Source organism: Rhinolophus sinicus, chromosome 16, assembly GCF_057876585.1.
Source record: "Rhinolophus sinicus isolate RSI-liver-muscle chromosome 16, RSI-T2T, whole genome shotgun sequence".
Taxonomy (NCBI): Eukaryota; Metazoa; Chordata; class Mammalia; order Chiroptera; family Rhinolophidae; genus Rhinolophus; species Rhinolophus sinicus.
This window is the reverse complement of record NC_142516.1, coordinates 8,929,832-8,947,335: the sequence shown is the minus strand read 5'-3', so window position 1 is coordinate 8,947,335 and position 17,504 is coordinate 8,929,832. Positions and strand designations below refer to the sequence as shown.

The following is a 17,504-nucleotide window of genomic DNA, read 5'->3' as shown; positions in this document are numbered from 1 at the left end:
TCCCTTTCGTAACCTTAGTAAGATACTATCCTCAAAGCAATGTGCTCATTTAAACAAATGGCGTAGTTAAAACTATCGACTAAGCCCTAAACATCGCTTCTGAGAAGTCGAGCCATAGCTTTTCCAATCCACCTGTTCAATATGGGAACAGATTTTAAAGTGAATAACACAATCAATCCTCTGCCCCAAAGAATGGTCCATCATACCAGCTGTGATAAAGAGTACACCTGTTTATTAAAAGGAAAAAAGAAATGTACATTTTTGTTCTTCGTTTGTTTTAAGAAATTTGATCAACTTGCATGGAAATGTCTGGGCAACTATGTACACGGTGGCGGGGGAGGCAGGCAGTGACGGTGCTGGGCAGCGGCGGCTCCCCTCCACATCGTCTGGCCCCGGGCACCGCCAATCACAGCCACTGCCACTCAGGCTTCGGTCCCGTGGAAATGTCCCCAGCTCTGTTCTGAGGGTGCCACCCTTTCCCCCTGAGCCCACCAGCCCTGTGCCCGTGAGCCAGGGGCTGGCCTCCCCCCAGGACTGCAGGACACAGGGAGGCGCTAGGGCCACCTGGCCCCGGCAGGCAGGCTCGAAGCTACGGCCACAGATTGAGGCTGGACGCCAGCGTCATTGCTGCCCTGATTTCTTCTCCTTCTGGAAGCTGAAGCTTGTACGTCTGTTCAGTTTTCTTTGTTTTTGAGCAAAATAGTCAGCCCGGGCAGTGCTTGCTCGTGATTCCAGAATGTAGTTCACCTGGAAAGCAAGAGGACACAGCCCAGTCACTGGCCAGACACTCTGCTCGCCCAGGGCGAAGAAGGCCCAGGCCCTGAGCCCAGCTGGGTGCCCCAGGGCAGCGGCTCTCTGCGCTTGGGGCCCAGTCATCACCACGACCTGGCCAGCAGGGGCTGGGGCCCATTTTATGCCACCAGTCTCCCCGGGCACAGCCAGGGCCACTCAGGGCACTGCCACTCTCTCTCTGCATGGGGAGACTGGTGGTACCCTAAGAAGCTCAGGAAGCCTGGCTGTGCCCAGAAGGACTGGTGGTGCCCTGAGAAACCCTGGCTGTGTCCAGAGAGGCTGGATGTGTCGAGGCTATTGCATGCACCTCCAGGCTCCTCACACAGGGCCACTCGCAGAAGATGCTTGTCGCGTAGATTGTGAGGCGAGACCCTGTAGGGGTGGAGTGTGGGGACAGAGCCAGGAGTGCAGTTTCCATGCTCTCGGCCTCACGTGGAAAGGTGCTGGCTCAGGTAGTAAATGGCCATCAACTGTGATTGGATGGCCATCAGCTGTGGCTAGTTGGCCGTCAGCTGTAACCAGTGAGCCATTGGCCACTAATATAACTGCTGTGGTTACGCTAGCAGCAAATGGGGGCTAGCAAGAAGATGGTGGCTGAGCTAACAAGGGCGGATTGCAGTTAGCATGGTGGATTGCAGTTGGTAAGTGAGGTTGGTTGGCAGAGAGAAGTGGACGGCAAGTTGCGGATAGTGTGGCTCCTGCCTCCAACCCAGCCACCACGGAGAATATAGTGGTATGACTCCCCTATCTATGGCTCTGTGGGTGTTCTCTTTTGGCCTCACCATGTCCTGCGTTCTTATGTGGGGAGAGGGAGCATGTCACCCTGCATGACAGAAGGCTTGCAATGAAAGAGCTGGGTTCTGAGGCATAAACAGGAGCTTGGGGTGTACAAGGGAGGAACCAGCATGCATTAAGGCACAGCAGTGGGACACAGCAAGGGGGTGTCCGTGAAACTGCCAAAGCTTAGTGGCCAGTCAAGGTGAGGCAGGGAAGAGCCAGGGAAGGGCTTGTGGACGGCCCCTGGCTGGGCAGCAGTGGCAGCAGCAGCAGTGCTGAAATGCTTTTTAACTCACCTAACCTTCACAGTAGCCTTATGAGAGGGATGTCATTATTCCCATTGTACAGATTAGAACATCGAGGCACAGAATGGTAATGTCATTTACCCAAGGTCACAAGCTACTACGTGTCTGGGCCAGGATTTGGACAAGGTGGTCAGGCCCTTGATCACCACATGTTCCGGTTCTCTGCGCCCCGCCTCCTCAGAGGCACGTACCCCCCCCAGCCCCTCAGACACCACTCTTCCCACTGCCCCCACATCCTCTGGCTGGAGCTTTTTGTGAGCAAACACTATTTCTCTTCACTCTCAAAGATATAAAAGTTATAACTAGGAACATGAGTATTTTTGGCTTGAGAAACCAGCCACTTCTGTTGATTCTACTCTAAGGGCCCTGTGTCCTGTGCCCGGAGCCGGAGGGGCCTCTGCTGCCTCTGAGAAAGAGCCCGAGCGAGGCTGCTCTGGGGCGGCAGTGTGGGGTGGCACATGTCATGTGGGGCTGCGGCTCGGCACTGTCCCCTCCAAACTTTCTGCTCTGATAGTCGCCAGCAGCAGGCATTAAAGGCTGGTGTGTGAGGACAGAAGGCCTGACATGCTTGGCCCACTGCCTCGCCAAGTTACCAGCTGAGAGCAATAAATCACGAGGCCCGCAGGGCCGGGCTGCCGATTCAGGGACGCTACAGACAATGTATGGAAATTATGGAAATAAGAGGTTTGTTCGGTCCCAGGAACAGCGATCTTTGCGTTATATTGTTTGCACACCCAGCCAACTCAGTGTTTTCAGTGTACTTTTGGCACATACAACTTGATAAAAGCATTTAAAAACGATCCTTAATAAGCCAACTATTTCCTAAATTTATTATCTTCAGTGCTTTGTGATAATCACATAGATAATTTTAATGGAAGATTAATGTAATAATCAAAAGATAAAAACGCCCTTTGGTCTGCCATTAGCTGGTTAATATGCTGTGGCTTAAAACTTGCACCATTTTATGCACTATAGAGTGCTTCACTTTCAATGCATTTTACAGCTCGAGGCATAAAAATATAGGGAGTTTTCATGGTCAATAAAGCCTGAGCCTCCATCACTCGATCACGAGAAGAACCCGATTTGAAGAGACCAATGATTCCTCTGGGATTCCTCTCCAAGCCTGCGGACCACACATGGCTTAGCTCTATTACATCTCGGGCTGGAGAGGGCTGGTTCTGGAACTCCGCAGGGCTGGGTTCAAGTTGATGCTCCACCCTTACGCGCTCTGTGGCCCTGGGCCTCTAGCTCCTTATCTATAAAATGGGGACAGTAACATCTACACTGTGAAGACTGGATGAGATAATGTCCATAAAACGTCTTGCATGCAGTCGGTGCCCAACAAATGGGAAACATTAATGTTTCCACTTGGGAAAAACATGGTGAGATAAAACAACGTGAGGGAGGGCTGCCTGTTCATAATAGTTTCCTTGACACCAGCCTCTGGCCCTTAGTTTCAGTCTCAAGCGCTCATTTTATGGGACACTCCTGAATTCTAAAACCACCACACGCGTTACTCGCGTCTAAGGCTGACCCTGAAGAGCCTCTGATGGAACCGTTTCTGCCAGCTTCCTAGACACAGGGTCAGGGTCCTGTCACTTGGTTTGGGTGCAGAGCTCATAGAGACACCGTGGGAATGGCAGACAAGGCTGAGTATTTAAATTGCTATAAAAATCAGCGACGGGAGAAGTGAAATTTAATCTTCCATCAGGATCACGATCGTTAGCTCACTAAGTAAATCAGGCCGGGGCACGCTGTGACTCTCCTGGAGTCTCGTGCATGATGCAGTATTTCTACAAACATTTTGCTATGAAAACAGACATTTTAGGGGAGGCGATAGGCCTCAGGGATTTTGCAGGGAAGCATCTGCTTCGAGGGAGCATTTGGTCCTGTAAAATGATTTCTCTGCACTTGCTCTTCCAGTCTCATACTGAAGTCATAAAGCTGTGTTTCTGTCATCAATCTGCTGTTGTGAAAATTATTTTGATGTCAAACACAGGATTATAATTTTACTAGAATCCTTCTCAAGTCTTGAATATTTTAATGCTGGCTATAAAAAAAGCCCAGCCCCTGACGGGGTAGTGGAATATTTCTTCCCCTAGTCCCTGAACACTCTGCACAGGTTCCCTGTGCTGTATGGTGACGATCTGGAAAGTAATTCTTCGTTCGCTGGTTTCAAGCACTCTGTCCCCACAGCCTGGTCCCAGTGGGGGAGGGGCGGCCCTGATCAGGGTGGTCTATGAACCCTCCACCTTCCATCCACATGACCACGCTCATCTGTCTCGCCTCCAGATGGTCCTCCCAGCAGCCTCAGCCTCTCATACTCATCTACTACGGGACTTCTAACATCTTTTGTAGCCACGAGGACTTTGCCTCAGAACTTTTCTATAAAACAATCCCATTTTGCTGACATCTCTCAGTCAACTCCTGAAGACGACAGACCTCTTGGGGGTGGTTAGGAGTACAATTCTGGAACCTGCTAAACCTGAGGTCAAGTTCTGGTTCTGCCAATCACGGTCTTGGCTGACTTTTTTCCTGGAGCCTCAGTTTTCATCCAGGAAACGGGAACAATTTTGTATGTCGCAGAGCTGTGAAGACTCAGTATGCAACGTGCTCAGCCCAGGCCCTGCACTGTGCAACCTCAGTGTGTCGGAGCTGCTTTTATTATTCTTACCTGATGACTTCCACTCCTAACGAGGATGAATAACCATCTAAGCAGGGTTATCATGTCTCCTTTGCTTTGTGTTCTAGCAGCAGTGGTGTGGGGTGGGGCAGTGTAGCTGCCACGACCATTTTAGATGCAGAGAAACTGAGGCCCTGAGAGGTTAGGTGATGAGCCAGCATCACACAACTCAGAGCCCCCTCTGACTCTAAGCCCCGCTCTGCCAAAGCAGCTCTGTTTTTTCTATCTGATCAATCTACATAAGACTCGGTTTCAAGAAAGGATCTCAGTTTGGACGACTCTGAGAACCACCAATCCAGGGCTACTGAGCGTGTGGTGCACAGACAGTGGACTGGGTACTGCCTGGCAGCACCCTGAAAGGCACAGTGTCGGGCCTACCCAGGGCCCCCTAAACCAACAAGACCCCGGGGGAGCTTTCCTCAGCCCAGCTCCGCTTTGCCAGGTTCCGTGGGGCCCGGCCCCTCCAACCTCACTCTGCTCCAGCCACACAGGCCTGGTGCGGCTTCCCAGCCACGTTGAGCCCAGCTCCTGCCTCTGCCCCTTCACAGGCTGCTTGTGATTTTAATGCTTATGTCTGTCTCGTCTGACACAGGAAAAGCTCTCTGAGGGCAGGGACTGGGTCTGTCACTGCAGTAGCTCACGTACTGGCCTGGCACACGAAAGTGCTCTGAGCATTGTTGAGAAATGCTAACATACAATTCTAGCATAAAGCGGGGTGTGTTTAGAACGGGTTGCTAAAATTATCTTGAGTACACGAAGGTGTCTTCAAACAGTAACAGTGATTTCCTCAGAGTCTGTTCCATGAGCCTCAAGGGGCGCCTGACAATAGATGGAAGGAAAGAAATGGTGCATACAAAGGAAAAATAAATACATGAAGAATCAGGATTACTGGGGGGCTGGGAGGAAGCTGAAGCGGGTGTAGAGCAGATGCCCGGTGGTATGGCTCTGGGGGCTCACCAGCTGGGGTCCTTTTCTGCAAAACTGGGCACGAGAGCCTTGTCCAGCTGGGAGGAGGAGGGGCTGCTGCCAGGTGTGAGAACCGGCTGAACAGAGGCCAGCCCTGCACACGCCTGGGCCGAGAAGGAACACTCACCTTAAGCACGATTTCATTGACGGTAGCAGCGTCAGATTCAAAGTAGAGGTGTTTATAGTCGTGATTGCTTAGATACGTGAGCTTAAATATTGCGTGACCTGGAGAGAGAAGAAAACGCAGTACTGAGGGGATTCTGGCGGGTTACTTACGGGGAGGGCCTGTTTCTTCTCTTTTTATCCTTCCGATTCAAGTGGGAGCCAAGTGGAGGCTGTGTGGCAAGGAACTCTTTACCGGTATGGTTCATTTTTTATCACAGGCCAGGGAGAAAATGGACAGTAAAAAAGAAAAAAAAATCAAATGGCTGGTGACATCCCATTCCACTCTGGAGTGTGTTCAGGGCAATGCTACATGTGGAAGGCTTTACAGAACGCTTCTACACAATAATTACATGGAAAAGGTGGTATTTTTTAAGTAGAAGGCCAATTAACTCCAAATTATTACTCTAAAAATAACTGTTCTTAAAGTCAGTCAAACAAACGAGCAACAGGAAGGAGAAAGGCCGACAGTGATGCTATTACGAGTCTTTCCACGGCCCTGGCTCCTGCTGGAGGGGGTGTCCTGGGCTTGTGACCCCGCGTGGAAGCTGCTCCCAAGTCCCCTGGTCATTTCTACCCTGGAAGGATGGATGGAAGGGGAGGTGGGGGGTGCCCTAAAGACTACTGTGGAAAGCTGGCACTTCACAAAGCAGACTGACCTCAGGGGGTCAGATCCTCTGAACACACAAAACTCTCCTAGATCTAAATTCTTTCACACCCATTTCCTGCCACCATTTAGAGTAAGCTGCTATTTCTGAGACTGCTTCCTGGTCTGGCTTCATCGCTCTCACTGCCCTCTCGTGCCACAGGCCGGCCCACGGCACTGACACCTCCACCCGCTCAGGCCTGGGATGTCCTCCCTCACTGACCTGTCTGGAAAAGACCTGCCGATCCTGGGTGACTCAGCTCAGCGACATCTCCTTGGGCAAGTCTACACTTCTAGGGACCCTCCTTGTGTGACCTCATGTCACCTGCAGCCATGACTGTATTCCCTGTACCTGTCCTTGGGCCTTATATGCCCATTAGATTCCCTCCTCTAAACAGACGTCCAATGTGCCAGCCTGTCGCAGTCCAACGTGAAGCTGTCCCTGTCCCATCGGACATGCCGTGCCGTCTCTGGGTGCTGGGAGACCCCTGTGGCCCCGATGCTTAAGGAGAAAGCCCTCTTCCTCCTTAGTCTAGTTTCGAGTTGTTTTCCGTTACTGGCAACTGAAGGAGCACTGCTACTGAGAGGCACACAGTCAGTGCCCAGCAAATGTTCCCAAAGGAGGAGCTGGTGACATCCCGAACACACAGGCCTCCTGCACATAGCAACTAACCTTGCTTCGCCTGCTCTGCAGACCTCGCTGCTTATAAGATTAAAATTCAACATGTCCTTTCTAATAGGCCTTCTCATCCGTTGTCCTTTTAATTGAAGCAGTGGCTGGTCATAGTTATTAATTAATAATATATCACCCATATTACTGTAAGTTCACCTCCTTCCCGGAGAAATCTTCTTGGGGACTTTATTTACAGGAGCTAATTCTTCAGATCTCCAAAAATAAACTGATATATGTTGTACATTTGTGGCCAGGAAAGTTGAGCTGCTGGTATTTTATCCTGGAAATATCATTATGATATAGTAATTGTGACTATAAATTCTATATTGAAAAAATTAGCTAATAATTTCTGAAAAAAGCCTCACTTTCAGTCACTTGACAAATTTAGCCTGATTCTAAATTGTGGTACTAAAATGTCAGAATTCTTAGCTGGAAGCTAATCATTCGTTCACACATCAATTACTTGTTTCTGATAAGAAAGTGCATCTCGCACCAACAGATGTACGTGTACGTATGTCCGCGCGTGTGTTCCTTCATTTTCACAGGATCCATCTTAGAACAGAGTCCTGGTGACATCACTGTGCGGAAGAACAATGCGGATATATTGTTGGCCATGCTGTGAGCAAGCAGAGCAATCTATGAAGGTCACGGCGCTGTGAAGGACAAACAGAGACACCCCCTCCAGGAGGCCTCAGGGCTGACACCTGGCCATGACAGACACAGACTCCAGGGCCTGGGGCTAAAAGGGACCAGAAGGTCTTAGGGAGGCCCGGAGACCTGAAGCTTCGGGGTTCACTGACCACTTTGATAAGCGATCTCATGGACTGTCTACACCACCTGCTCCCGCTCGTCACTGACAAAACAAAACCTCAAGATGCTAGAGCATGTTTCGCCTGAACAACCGAGACACCATTAGAAACCCTTCCTGCACGCTTTCGGTAGAGCCAAATCTGTACACGGCATATGGGCTATGCCGTTCACGCGGGTCTGGGAGCCTCTGGAAGGAAGCCTCGGCACTCTCCTTGGAGTGTGTCAACTGTGGGCTCAGAGGGGAGGCCTGCGGTCCGTCTGCACGAGTCATGAAAAACAGAGAAATCATCCCAAGTCTCCTGAAAGGCCGCATGTGGGCCAGGTGACCACAACCACACCCCCTTCTGTATTTTCCTGTGCAAGGGGCTGCGTGGGTCCCTTGCCTGTCCCCAGTGCTCATTCCAGAGATGCCGAGGAAGTGGATAGGAACGAAGAGTCCCACCCCTCACCGTCCCTCTGAAGCCTGACCTGTTTGTCCTTTCCAGTGAAAGCATCCACATCACTGACAATGTGAGAACACAGAGAACGTTACCTGGAGTACCTCTATTTGAACAAAGCAGCCCTTTTGTGGCTGTTACAGAGCCACGGCCATTAATAATCGGGATAAAGTGCTGGGACAGCCACAGCAGACAGCCCCTCTTGCTCTGTGGGAGGAATTTCGAGGGAGAGCTCTAGTGCATAAGTGCAGGGTGACATCAGCAGCTGTGTCTTCCCCCACGCCGGAGCTGTGAGACACAGGTCACTCACTCTAGGGACCCGTTTTGCTCGGTGGCCGTAAGGGCAGTTTTGCTCAGTTCAGGTCCTGCCAGGGTCACGGGCTAGTGCCAGGGAGCTGCTGTGGAGACCCGGGCAGAGGTGGCTAGCCTGGTGCGGGAAGGGTCATCTGCTGGGTAAAGGTAGGGCGTGGAGAAGGATGCAGCAGGGTCAGCATAGAGTAGACAAATGCAGAGGCGGGGAGAGGCAGCTCCCGGGGATTGCTGAGCAGGCAGATCATGGACAGGGGGTGGCCAGGAGGTGACACAGGGCAGGACCAAAGGGCTGGGAATGCCAGATTCACCAGCTCAGGGAGCCACTGGTGGGTTGTAAGCTGGGCAGTGAAGTAAGTGGTCAAATTGTGCTTTTGGGTGTTCGCCCTGATTCCCCAGGGCCTTGTGGCAGGGAGACCAGGGCCATAGTCACCTAGGTAGAGAGTATTCGGTTTTGAGCTGAACGGGGGCAAAAAGGATACTGAGAAAGGGACTGACTTGAGAACTAAACAGAAAGGAACATTGGTAGTACTTGGGGATTCTTTTACAACAAAATTATAGTTAAGCAGAATTCACACTTGCATAGTTTCACCCTGTCCAAAACCTATATATTAAAGTGTAATATGTTAATTGACCTCTTGCTGGAAAAGAATCTATCGTTTATGCTACATGGTAAATTTCCACCAGAGGTGTCTGGGAAGAAGGCATCACTGGCATTTCAACACTGACTGAACAGAGTTAAGAACACAGAATAAGAAAGGTCTGTTATCCAACACTTTATCGGCCTCAAGCACCTCAACTCACCTCAGGTAAGGGAGGAAGAGGGGCCGGGTGATCTCCTTGACTACAGCTTATGGGGCAGCTGTCCTGGGGTATCAGAGGGAATCAGAGTTGGGCAGCTTACTCTGGAAAATTCAAAGGACACCAGCAGTTTTCTTGGGGAGGGGGTGAGCCACAGGGGCAAACCGTCTTTGTAAATATGTCAGCGGAGAAAAGCTTAAATATCAGTATGATTTAAAAGATGCAAAGTCTAATATTCCAATTAGTTCAAATTATTTTGCTTGGATTGTTAAATCCTATTTGGGAATTAAGCCATGAGAAAAGCCTGCTAGGATGCAGAGGGGAAAAGCACGGGTCCTGGAGTCAGAGGGAGGATGAAGGCCCAGCTCGGCCGTGTCCTAGCAGTGGCCCCGGGCAAGGGACGGCCCTCTGGGAGGCGGGTCTGCCCAGCTGCACAGGCAGAGGCAGCATCGGTCAGGAGTCCGTCTCACATCGTGCTTGGACAGGGCAGGGTCTCAATGGGGGGTGGTGATCATTCTTACAGTTGTGATGGAACTGGTATTTGAAGATAAAATCCTCATTATTTTGAAGATTTTGTTTTTAATAGGGCCATCTTTGAGCAGACTTGCTTTCACAGTGCTGCAGGACTAAATGCAAACTGCCAGCGTTGCATTATAGATAAGGCTATGAAGAACATCCGTGAGTATTTGCACTCTCACTCAATTCCTTTGTATCAGGGCAGGATACTTTTAAAAACTAGGTTTCCAGGGTTCTGACCTTTTCTGGTCCCCTTGGCCTGCAAGATGGTGGAAAGCCCTTACAGGATTTCTTACATTCTTTTCCGTGAAGCCATACCTTTCTGTAGACCCCAAGGGAAAGGCTGGGCTGGGATTCTCTGGTCTCTGGGCTGAAAACCCCCTCCAGGTCTGGTCTCCACTGTAAGCAGCAGTTCCCAGCTGCCTACAAGAGCTTCAGCTCAATGTAATTCAACTAAATAGTCTGGTGCTTCTTCCCAAGCACCCACCCGAGTGGCAGAGGCCCTGGGCTTCCATCTCAGGAGCGGGGGCTGAGTCTGACTCACTTCCACTTCTGCCTGCATCTTTCAAACTCTCTCCTTTTTGGCTCTGTCCTACAAACATAATTAAGGATCTGATTATAAAAACCCCATGGCAATGTGATTTCCCTCCTTCCTCTTATTGTAAGCACTCCTGCTAAGGTCACTACGACCTCTATGCTGAGATCCAGTAGCTACTTCTCGGCTTTTATTCACTTCTTGGCTGCAGCTGAGACTTCTCCCTGCAGCATTCTCTTCCCTGGGTTCCCATGGATCCACAGTGACCTGCTCCTTCAGTAGACTTCTCCAGTCAATCTGTTCCCTGTGTTTCCTTTGTGACCTCCTTGTTCATCATTTGTCCCCTAAATGGTGGTCTTTGCCAGTGTCCTATCCTTGACCCTCATCTCCTCTAATCCTACATTTCTCCTGTCAGGTTTGCCCCTTAGATTTTAATTATTCATATGCTGATGATCTGGAAGCAGATATCGGGCCCAGACCTTTCCCGTTTTAGAGCCAACCAGTGAGCACGGCTGCCCACAGAAATCATGTCAACAGTTCCCGTTAAACCCAAAGCAGTTAGCTCAGCTGGAGGCCTCACTCCTCACCACGGCAAGTTCCAGGCATCTGGCCTCCTACATAGTCTTCACACACTCGTCTTCCACCCCTTTCCATCCTGTGACCACACAGCCCTCACCCCTAACCCAGCCTCCTCTGTGGTTTTCCTACTTTTGATCATGTCTTCTTCAGATCCAAACATCTACCCGCAGGAATATCCTTTTATAACACACATCTGGCCATGTCACTCCCCTACGTAAAACTCCTTTTGTCCTCAGAATAAAGTCCAAGCTTCTTAAGATGACTGAGTCTCTAGATCAGCAGTTCTCAAACTTTTTAGTCTCAGAATCCTTTTACACTCTTAAGCATTACTGAGGAGCCCACAAAGCTTTTGTTTAAGCAGATTGTATCAATATTTACTGTATCAGAAATTAAAACTTAGAAGTTTTAAAAACATTTATTAATTTACTAAGATAACAATAAACCTATTGCAAGTTAACATGACAATGTATTTTTTAATGGTAAAAGCTTTATATTTCCCCAAAGTTTAATGAGAAGAGTGGCAATATTTTATATTTTTGAAATCTCTTTAATATTTGACTTAACAGAAAACAGCTAGATTACCCTATCTGCTTCTCCATTTGATCTGTTGTGATATATTGTTTTGACGGAAGCGTATGAAGAAAAGTCAGCCTCTCAGAGATAAGTTTTTGGAAAAGGGAGGTATTTTAATACTCTTCTTTGCAAATATTCTTTGCTGCCAGACCAAACTTGATAAATGGTAGCTTCTTAAAGATCAGTTGTAATGTGGAATCTAAAACCACATTAATAAACTTGCTGTATTCTGTTACATTAAAATCCATCGATCTGTCTTGCAGTTTGAATGAATCTTTTATGCTTGCATGATTTTGTAACATCATCAATGATCTCATCAGAAAAGTCTTTAGGCGATGAGAAGCCTAGCTCAAAGTGCTGGATACAAGTTTCCCCAAATTCTAATTGTTACCTGAAAGCTTGAATTTCATCACTGGCATCAAATGCTGTCACTTGTTTTCCTCGAATTAACAGGATCATTTTCGAGAAAATGTCTGCTAAATACTCAAAATTTGAATAACCATAATTTGTCAGTTCTTTCAAGTAGAAATGGTGTTCCATGAAGTAAATGGCTAGTTCAGCTTGCAACTCAGACGATTAGACAAGTGCTTTTTCCTTGAGGCAAGTATTCTACTCCCATAGGCAGTAGAAATGCTTATGGCTTATCATGATTTCCTCAGGGTTGCAAAATGCTCCATGTCTTGCCACACAACAGTTGCATACTGCCACACTGCTGTGCTCCCTGAGCTCTTAGATTGCTTTTTAATAGTTTTTCTTTTGTTTCATTTTTGGTCAACTCTTGTCAGTTTTCACTTCCCACTGTCTTTATTAAGTTGTCCTTCTTCCTCCCGTCTTCTAATTTTCTGCATTTAATATCCTTTAGTAAGAGAAACCAGATAACCAAGGATGGTTGAAAATTTGTAAAAAAAAAAAAAAAAAGAACGACTTCACTGACTCTGAGTCAGGGATAGGATATTCTCCCATCCAAAAAAAAAAAAAAAAAAAAAAGCACGGAAGTTTAAGTGCCAGTGGTTTTATTATCATTTATATATAACTTTGGATAAGTTATATAACTTCTTTGAGCCCCCGTTTCCTCATTTATAAAATGGGAATAATATCTACCTCACGGAGTTGTTGCAAGGATTAAGCAGTGCACATAAAGCACTTGGGACCCTGCCTGCCCAAGGCAGGTTCCCTTTATCTTTTACCTGCCTTTGCTAAGTAAGACAAGCAAACTTTTCCTGTAAAGGGCCAGACAGTAAATATTTTAGGCTTTGCAGGCCAAGAGGCAAAACTAAAGATATTTTGTAGATACTTATATAACTATGGAGAGGAAAATTCCATTATTTTGACAAAATTTAAAATGTTAATAATCAAATGTATTTTTTTTTTTTTTACAGGGGGGACATTTCGCTTAATGGAATTCAAAATTAGTGTTCCGTATCATCAAATCAGTTGCAAATATTCACCTGTAAAAACCGTTCTTAGCTCACAGGCCTTACAAAAACAGGTGGGGGGTTGGATCGAGCCCATCGGCCAGTTTGGCAACCCCTGCTAAACTGTTATTTCCTTTTTCTTGGTTCTTCCATACAGTTGCTAATGGGGACATTTTGAGTGCTCTTGCTTTCTTTGTGTAGATCTAGGTTTCTGTCTGGTATTTCTTTCCCCTCCAGCCTTTAACATTTCTTATAGTAAAGGTTTAATGGCAACAAATTCTTTCATTTTTTGAATGTCTGAAAATGCCTTTATTTCACCTTCATTTCTGAAGAATGTTTTCACTGAACATAGAATTCTAGGTTGACAGATTTTCTTTTAGCACTTTAGAGATGTCACTCCATTGTCTTCTGGATTGCATTATTTCTGATGAGAAGTCAGCAATCATTCTTATCTTGGTTTCTCTGGCTGCTTTTAAGATTTTTCTTTTTATCGCTGGTTTTCAGCAATCTGATTATAATGTGGCTTGATGTGGTTTTCTCTGTATTTATCCTATTTGGCCTTCACTGAACTTCCAAGATTAGTGGGTTGATATTTTTAATCAAATCTGGGAAAGTTTTCTCCTCCATCCCTGAGACTCCAATTACATACATGTTAGAACACCTGATATTCTACAGCCTGTGTTCTTTTTATCCATTCTTCCTCTCAGTGCTTCAGTCTGAATACTTTCTATTGTCCTGTCTTAGAATACTTTCTATTGTCCTGTCTTAAAGTTCACAGATTCTGAAGTGACTCCCAATGATCTTGCGTCTTGCTTTTCACTCCCTTGTGTAATCTTGTTTGTGGGCTAGATCTAGTGACTTACTTCTGATGAATAAAATACAGCAAAAGTGTTGGGATGTCACTTCTGAGACTAGATTACAAATGATTGTGACTTATTCCTTGCTACTACTCTCTTGCTCTTGGTTACACTGGTAAAGCCACCTTATGAGCGTCCCTATAGAAGGGCCCATGTGACACAGGACTAAGGTGTTCACAAAGAAATGGACACTGCCAGCAACCACTCCGTGAGCTTGGAAGCAGATTCAGCCCTGATTTAACTTGGAGATGACTGCGGCCCTGGCTGACAGCTCGTCTTGTGAACAAGCTGTGTTGAATTCCTGATCACAAAACTGTGAGATAGTAAATATTATTGTTTTAAGCCACCTAGTTTTGGGGCAATTTGTTATGTGAAAATAGGTATCACCCTGACCTTTTAAACTAATATTCCTAATCTGCCACCATCAGTGAATTGTTTGATTCGGGTATTGTATTACCTAGCTCTAGAACTTGCATTTGGTTGCTTTATAATAGTTTCCATTTTTCTTCTTTTTGAGTTCTTGTTTTCCTTTAAATTGTTGAACATATTTTATAACAGCTGTTTTGAAGTATAGGAGGTCATCGAATAAGGCCATTTTGTTCAACATCGTTTCATTAAAATTAATGAGCAAAAAAACCTGATTCCCAGGCAGGGCCACTGTGTGGAGTTTGTACATTCTCCCCATGCCTACATGGGTTTTCTCCAGGTCCTCTGCTTTCCTCCCACATCTGAAAGATGTGCACGTTAGGCTAACTGGCATGTCTAAATTGTCTCAGTCTGAGTGTGGGGGTGAGTGTGCCCTGCAATGGAATGGTGTCCTGTCTAGGGTTGGTTTCAGTCTTGCACCTTGAGCTGCCAAGATAGGCTCCGGCCATCTGTGACCTTGAACTGGAATAAGTGGGCTGGAAAATAATTCTCTTGTTTTTATTAATCTTTCTTAAATATATGTATAGTTCACATTTATTTCAATGTTTAATATTAGAAGTATTTTGGGTCTTTATTTAGAAGTTTGGTGATGTTTCTGTGACCAGAAATATGCTGTAGGAACTTAATGCTTGTTTATATCAATTAGCCTATGGTGCAACTGGTTTTGTTGTATGTCCTTTTGCTTAAAGTTGCAGTTTCAAGAACCTACTGATGACGTTCATTGAAGACTTACTATATGTATCTGCTAATTCTATCATCCCTGCCATTTCTGGCTATTTCTATTGACTGATTTTTCTCCTGCTTATAGGACACGTTTTCCTGCTTCTTTGCATGTGTAGTAACTTTTGACTGCTGGCCACTATACACATTACACTATGGGGTGTGTTTTGGTGTCATCCTTTAAAAAGTACTGGGCTGGGGCGGCCGGATCGCTCAGTTGGTTACAGTGCGAGCTCTGAGCAACAGGGTTGCCGGATCGATTCCCACATGGGCCAGTGAGCTGTGCCCTTCACAACTAGATTGAAGACAACGAGCTGCCGCTGAGCTTCTGGAAGGGCGGCCAGATGGCTCAGTTGGTCAGAGCGCGAGCTCTCAATAACAAGGTTGCTAGTTCAATCCCTGCATGGGATGGTGGGCTGTGCCCCCTGCAACTAAGATTGAAAACGGCAACTGGACTTGGAGCTGAGCTGCACCCTCCACAACTAGATTGAAGGACAACTACTTGGAGCTGATGGACCCTGGAGAAACACACTGTTCCCCAATATAATTTAAAAAAAGAAATGTTTTAAAAAAATACTGGGCTTTGTTCTGACAGGCAGTTAATTTACTTCTGGAACAGTTTGATCAAGTCTCCTTTTAAAGGTTTATCAGACAAAGATTAGCACAGTCTCTAGTATAGGGCTAGTGTAGCTCACTCCTAAGATGTGGCCTTTCTGGAGTCACTGCTAAATGCCCTGGACGCTCCCCTTTGGCCAGAACTCAACTTTATAGCAACTTTATAGTTGTTCTTTGACCAGCCTGGTGAGGTCTCACTGCAGGTATGGCACAGCTTAATATACAGCAAAAGATTCAAGGGCCTCTTTCTAGGGCTCTTGCTCAGTGTAGCTCCCTGCTCTCCACACTTTATTTTGCAAATTTCAGGTGCTCCAGCCACCCCCACTCTGACATCTGTCTCCCAGCTCACTGACACTGCTATACTCTCCTTAGGAATCCCTGGAAGAAAGCTGAAGTGATAGTAAGTCTCACCTCATTTGTTTCCCTTCTCTCAGGGCTCATAGTCCTGTACTGCCTGTTTTCCAGTGTCTAGAAACAGTTTCGTACATTTTGTGCAATTTTCCAGTCATTTATGATAGAAGGCCTAATCTGTTAGCAGTTACCCTGTCCTGGAAGTTGCCAATGGGAGTCTTGTAAGCAATACACATTTTGATTTTAATGTAAAGAATGGCTTCCTTTTTCCATGTCTATAAGAATAACTTAAAATCTAAGCACTCCATTTATTTATTATGAAAACACAATTTGGAGCTTGGCAGGAGGCAAGGGAAACAGATTTTTCCCATCATTTATCCATCTGAGAAATCTTTCACACGGAGCTCTTCAGTAGGGAACAGTCCCTGCCCTTACCCTCTTCTCAATGAGGATCTCTTCCGATGTTAAAATCAAGAAAGTAGGAATTGGAGGAAATGGTAATCAAAATCCAGGAAAACGCAAATGTATGCAAATTTCCCATTATATCTAGTTAACTGTTTTGTTATCACGGACCCATAGGCCCAAGTCATCAATGAAGGGAAAACTTAATAGCAAAGAGAATGCTTCTCCCAGGAGGAAAAAAGGTTGATAACCCCAAAATGTTTTCTACTCTAACAAATATCAATATTCCAATCAACACAAGTAAATTCTTTCTTGTTTATGAATAAATCCTTCGGAAAAACGAAGGAAGCTTACTGAGAATGTAAGAAAACCCACCAGCCGATTCTGATCACAAGCACAGACATTCTTACGTATTTGTATTTATGCAGTTAGCAAACATGCCCCCAGCAGTCCCTATGAGCAACTGTAGTACCTGATAATGAACACGGGAGGTGAGTTGTTCTTATCGTCTGTCTGGGGCTCAGAGAGGAGTCTCCTGCCTCCTGAATTCAGAGAGGGTTGACCCTTCCAGAGCCCACACACTGTACTGTGCCACCTCTTTGCCAGGAACAGAGACAAGAACGCTGGTTCCATCTATCACATGCTCAGGGTAAACAGCAATAGTGGGTTATGAACGAGATGCTGCCTTTGCCCCTTCACTGTAACCCGGAGAAGTTCTCCACTGTGCTTCCATGCCTCTTTGTTGAAGAGCTTCGCTTGCTCTTGGCTGATTCCAAAGTCCAGCAGCAACTGTTACATGCTCAACATGCCCAGGCAGAGTTAGTCATTCACTGGGCCCTGACTGTAGCCCCTGGACAGAAGCTAGCTGCCGGGTTTTTGGAGGATGCAACTGGGAGCGTAAGAAGGCATGTCTAGCGCAAATGTCAGATGTCAGTTAATGACCAGGGTCAGTCAATGGGACACACGGTGGGCTGGCTCCCACAGGCTAAGATCTCAGGGGTCTGGCCAATGTGATCCATCCCCAGAGAAATGTTCCCTGAAACACAGAGATGGTCCATTTAACAGCAGACTGCGGCGCGAGGTTACTGGAAAGCAAAGTGAGTGAGAAAACTTAAGAATGCAGCCTGGCGTTAGAGGATGCAAGCCGGCCCGCC

The 17,504-nt window shown here is 46.7% G+C and overlaps 1 protein-coding gene across 14 annotated transcripts in view; it reads right to left on the bottom strand.

The window, feature by feature from the left end:
* Nucleotides 1-210: 210 nt before the first annotated feature.
* Nucleotides 211-17,504, bottom strand: part of MAPKAP1 (MAPK associated protein 1) — a 216,611-nt gene continuing 199,317 nt past the window's right edge. For all 14 annotated transcript variants that reach the window (XM_074331014.2, XM_019728586.3, XM_019728585.3 and 11 more), the window contains 2 exons: nucleotides 5,651-5,748; nucleotides 211-747 (listed from right to left, as the gene is read on the bottom strand). In XM_074331014.2, coding sequence (XP_074187115.1) covers nucleotides 622-747; nucleotides 5,651-5,748 — 224 coding nt within the window. In that variant the 3' untranslated portion in view covers nucleotides 211-621. The remainder of the gene's footprint in view (nucleotides 748-5,650; nucleotides 5,749-17,504) is intronic.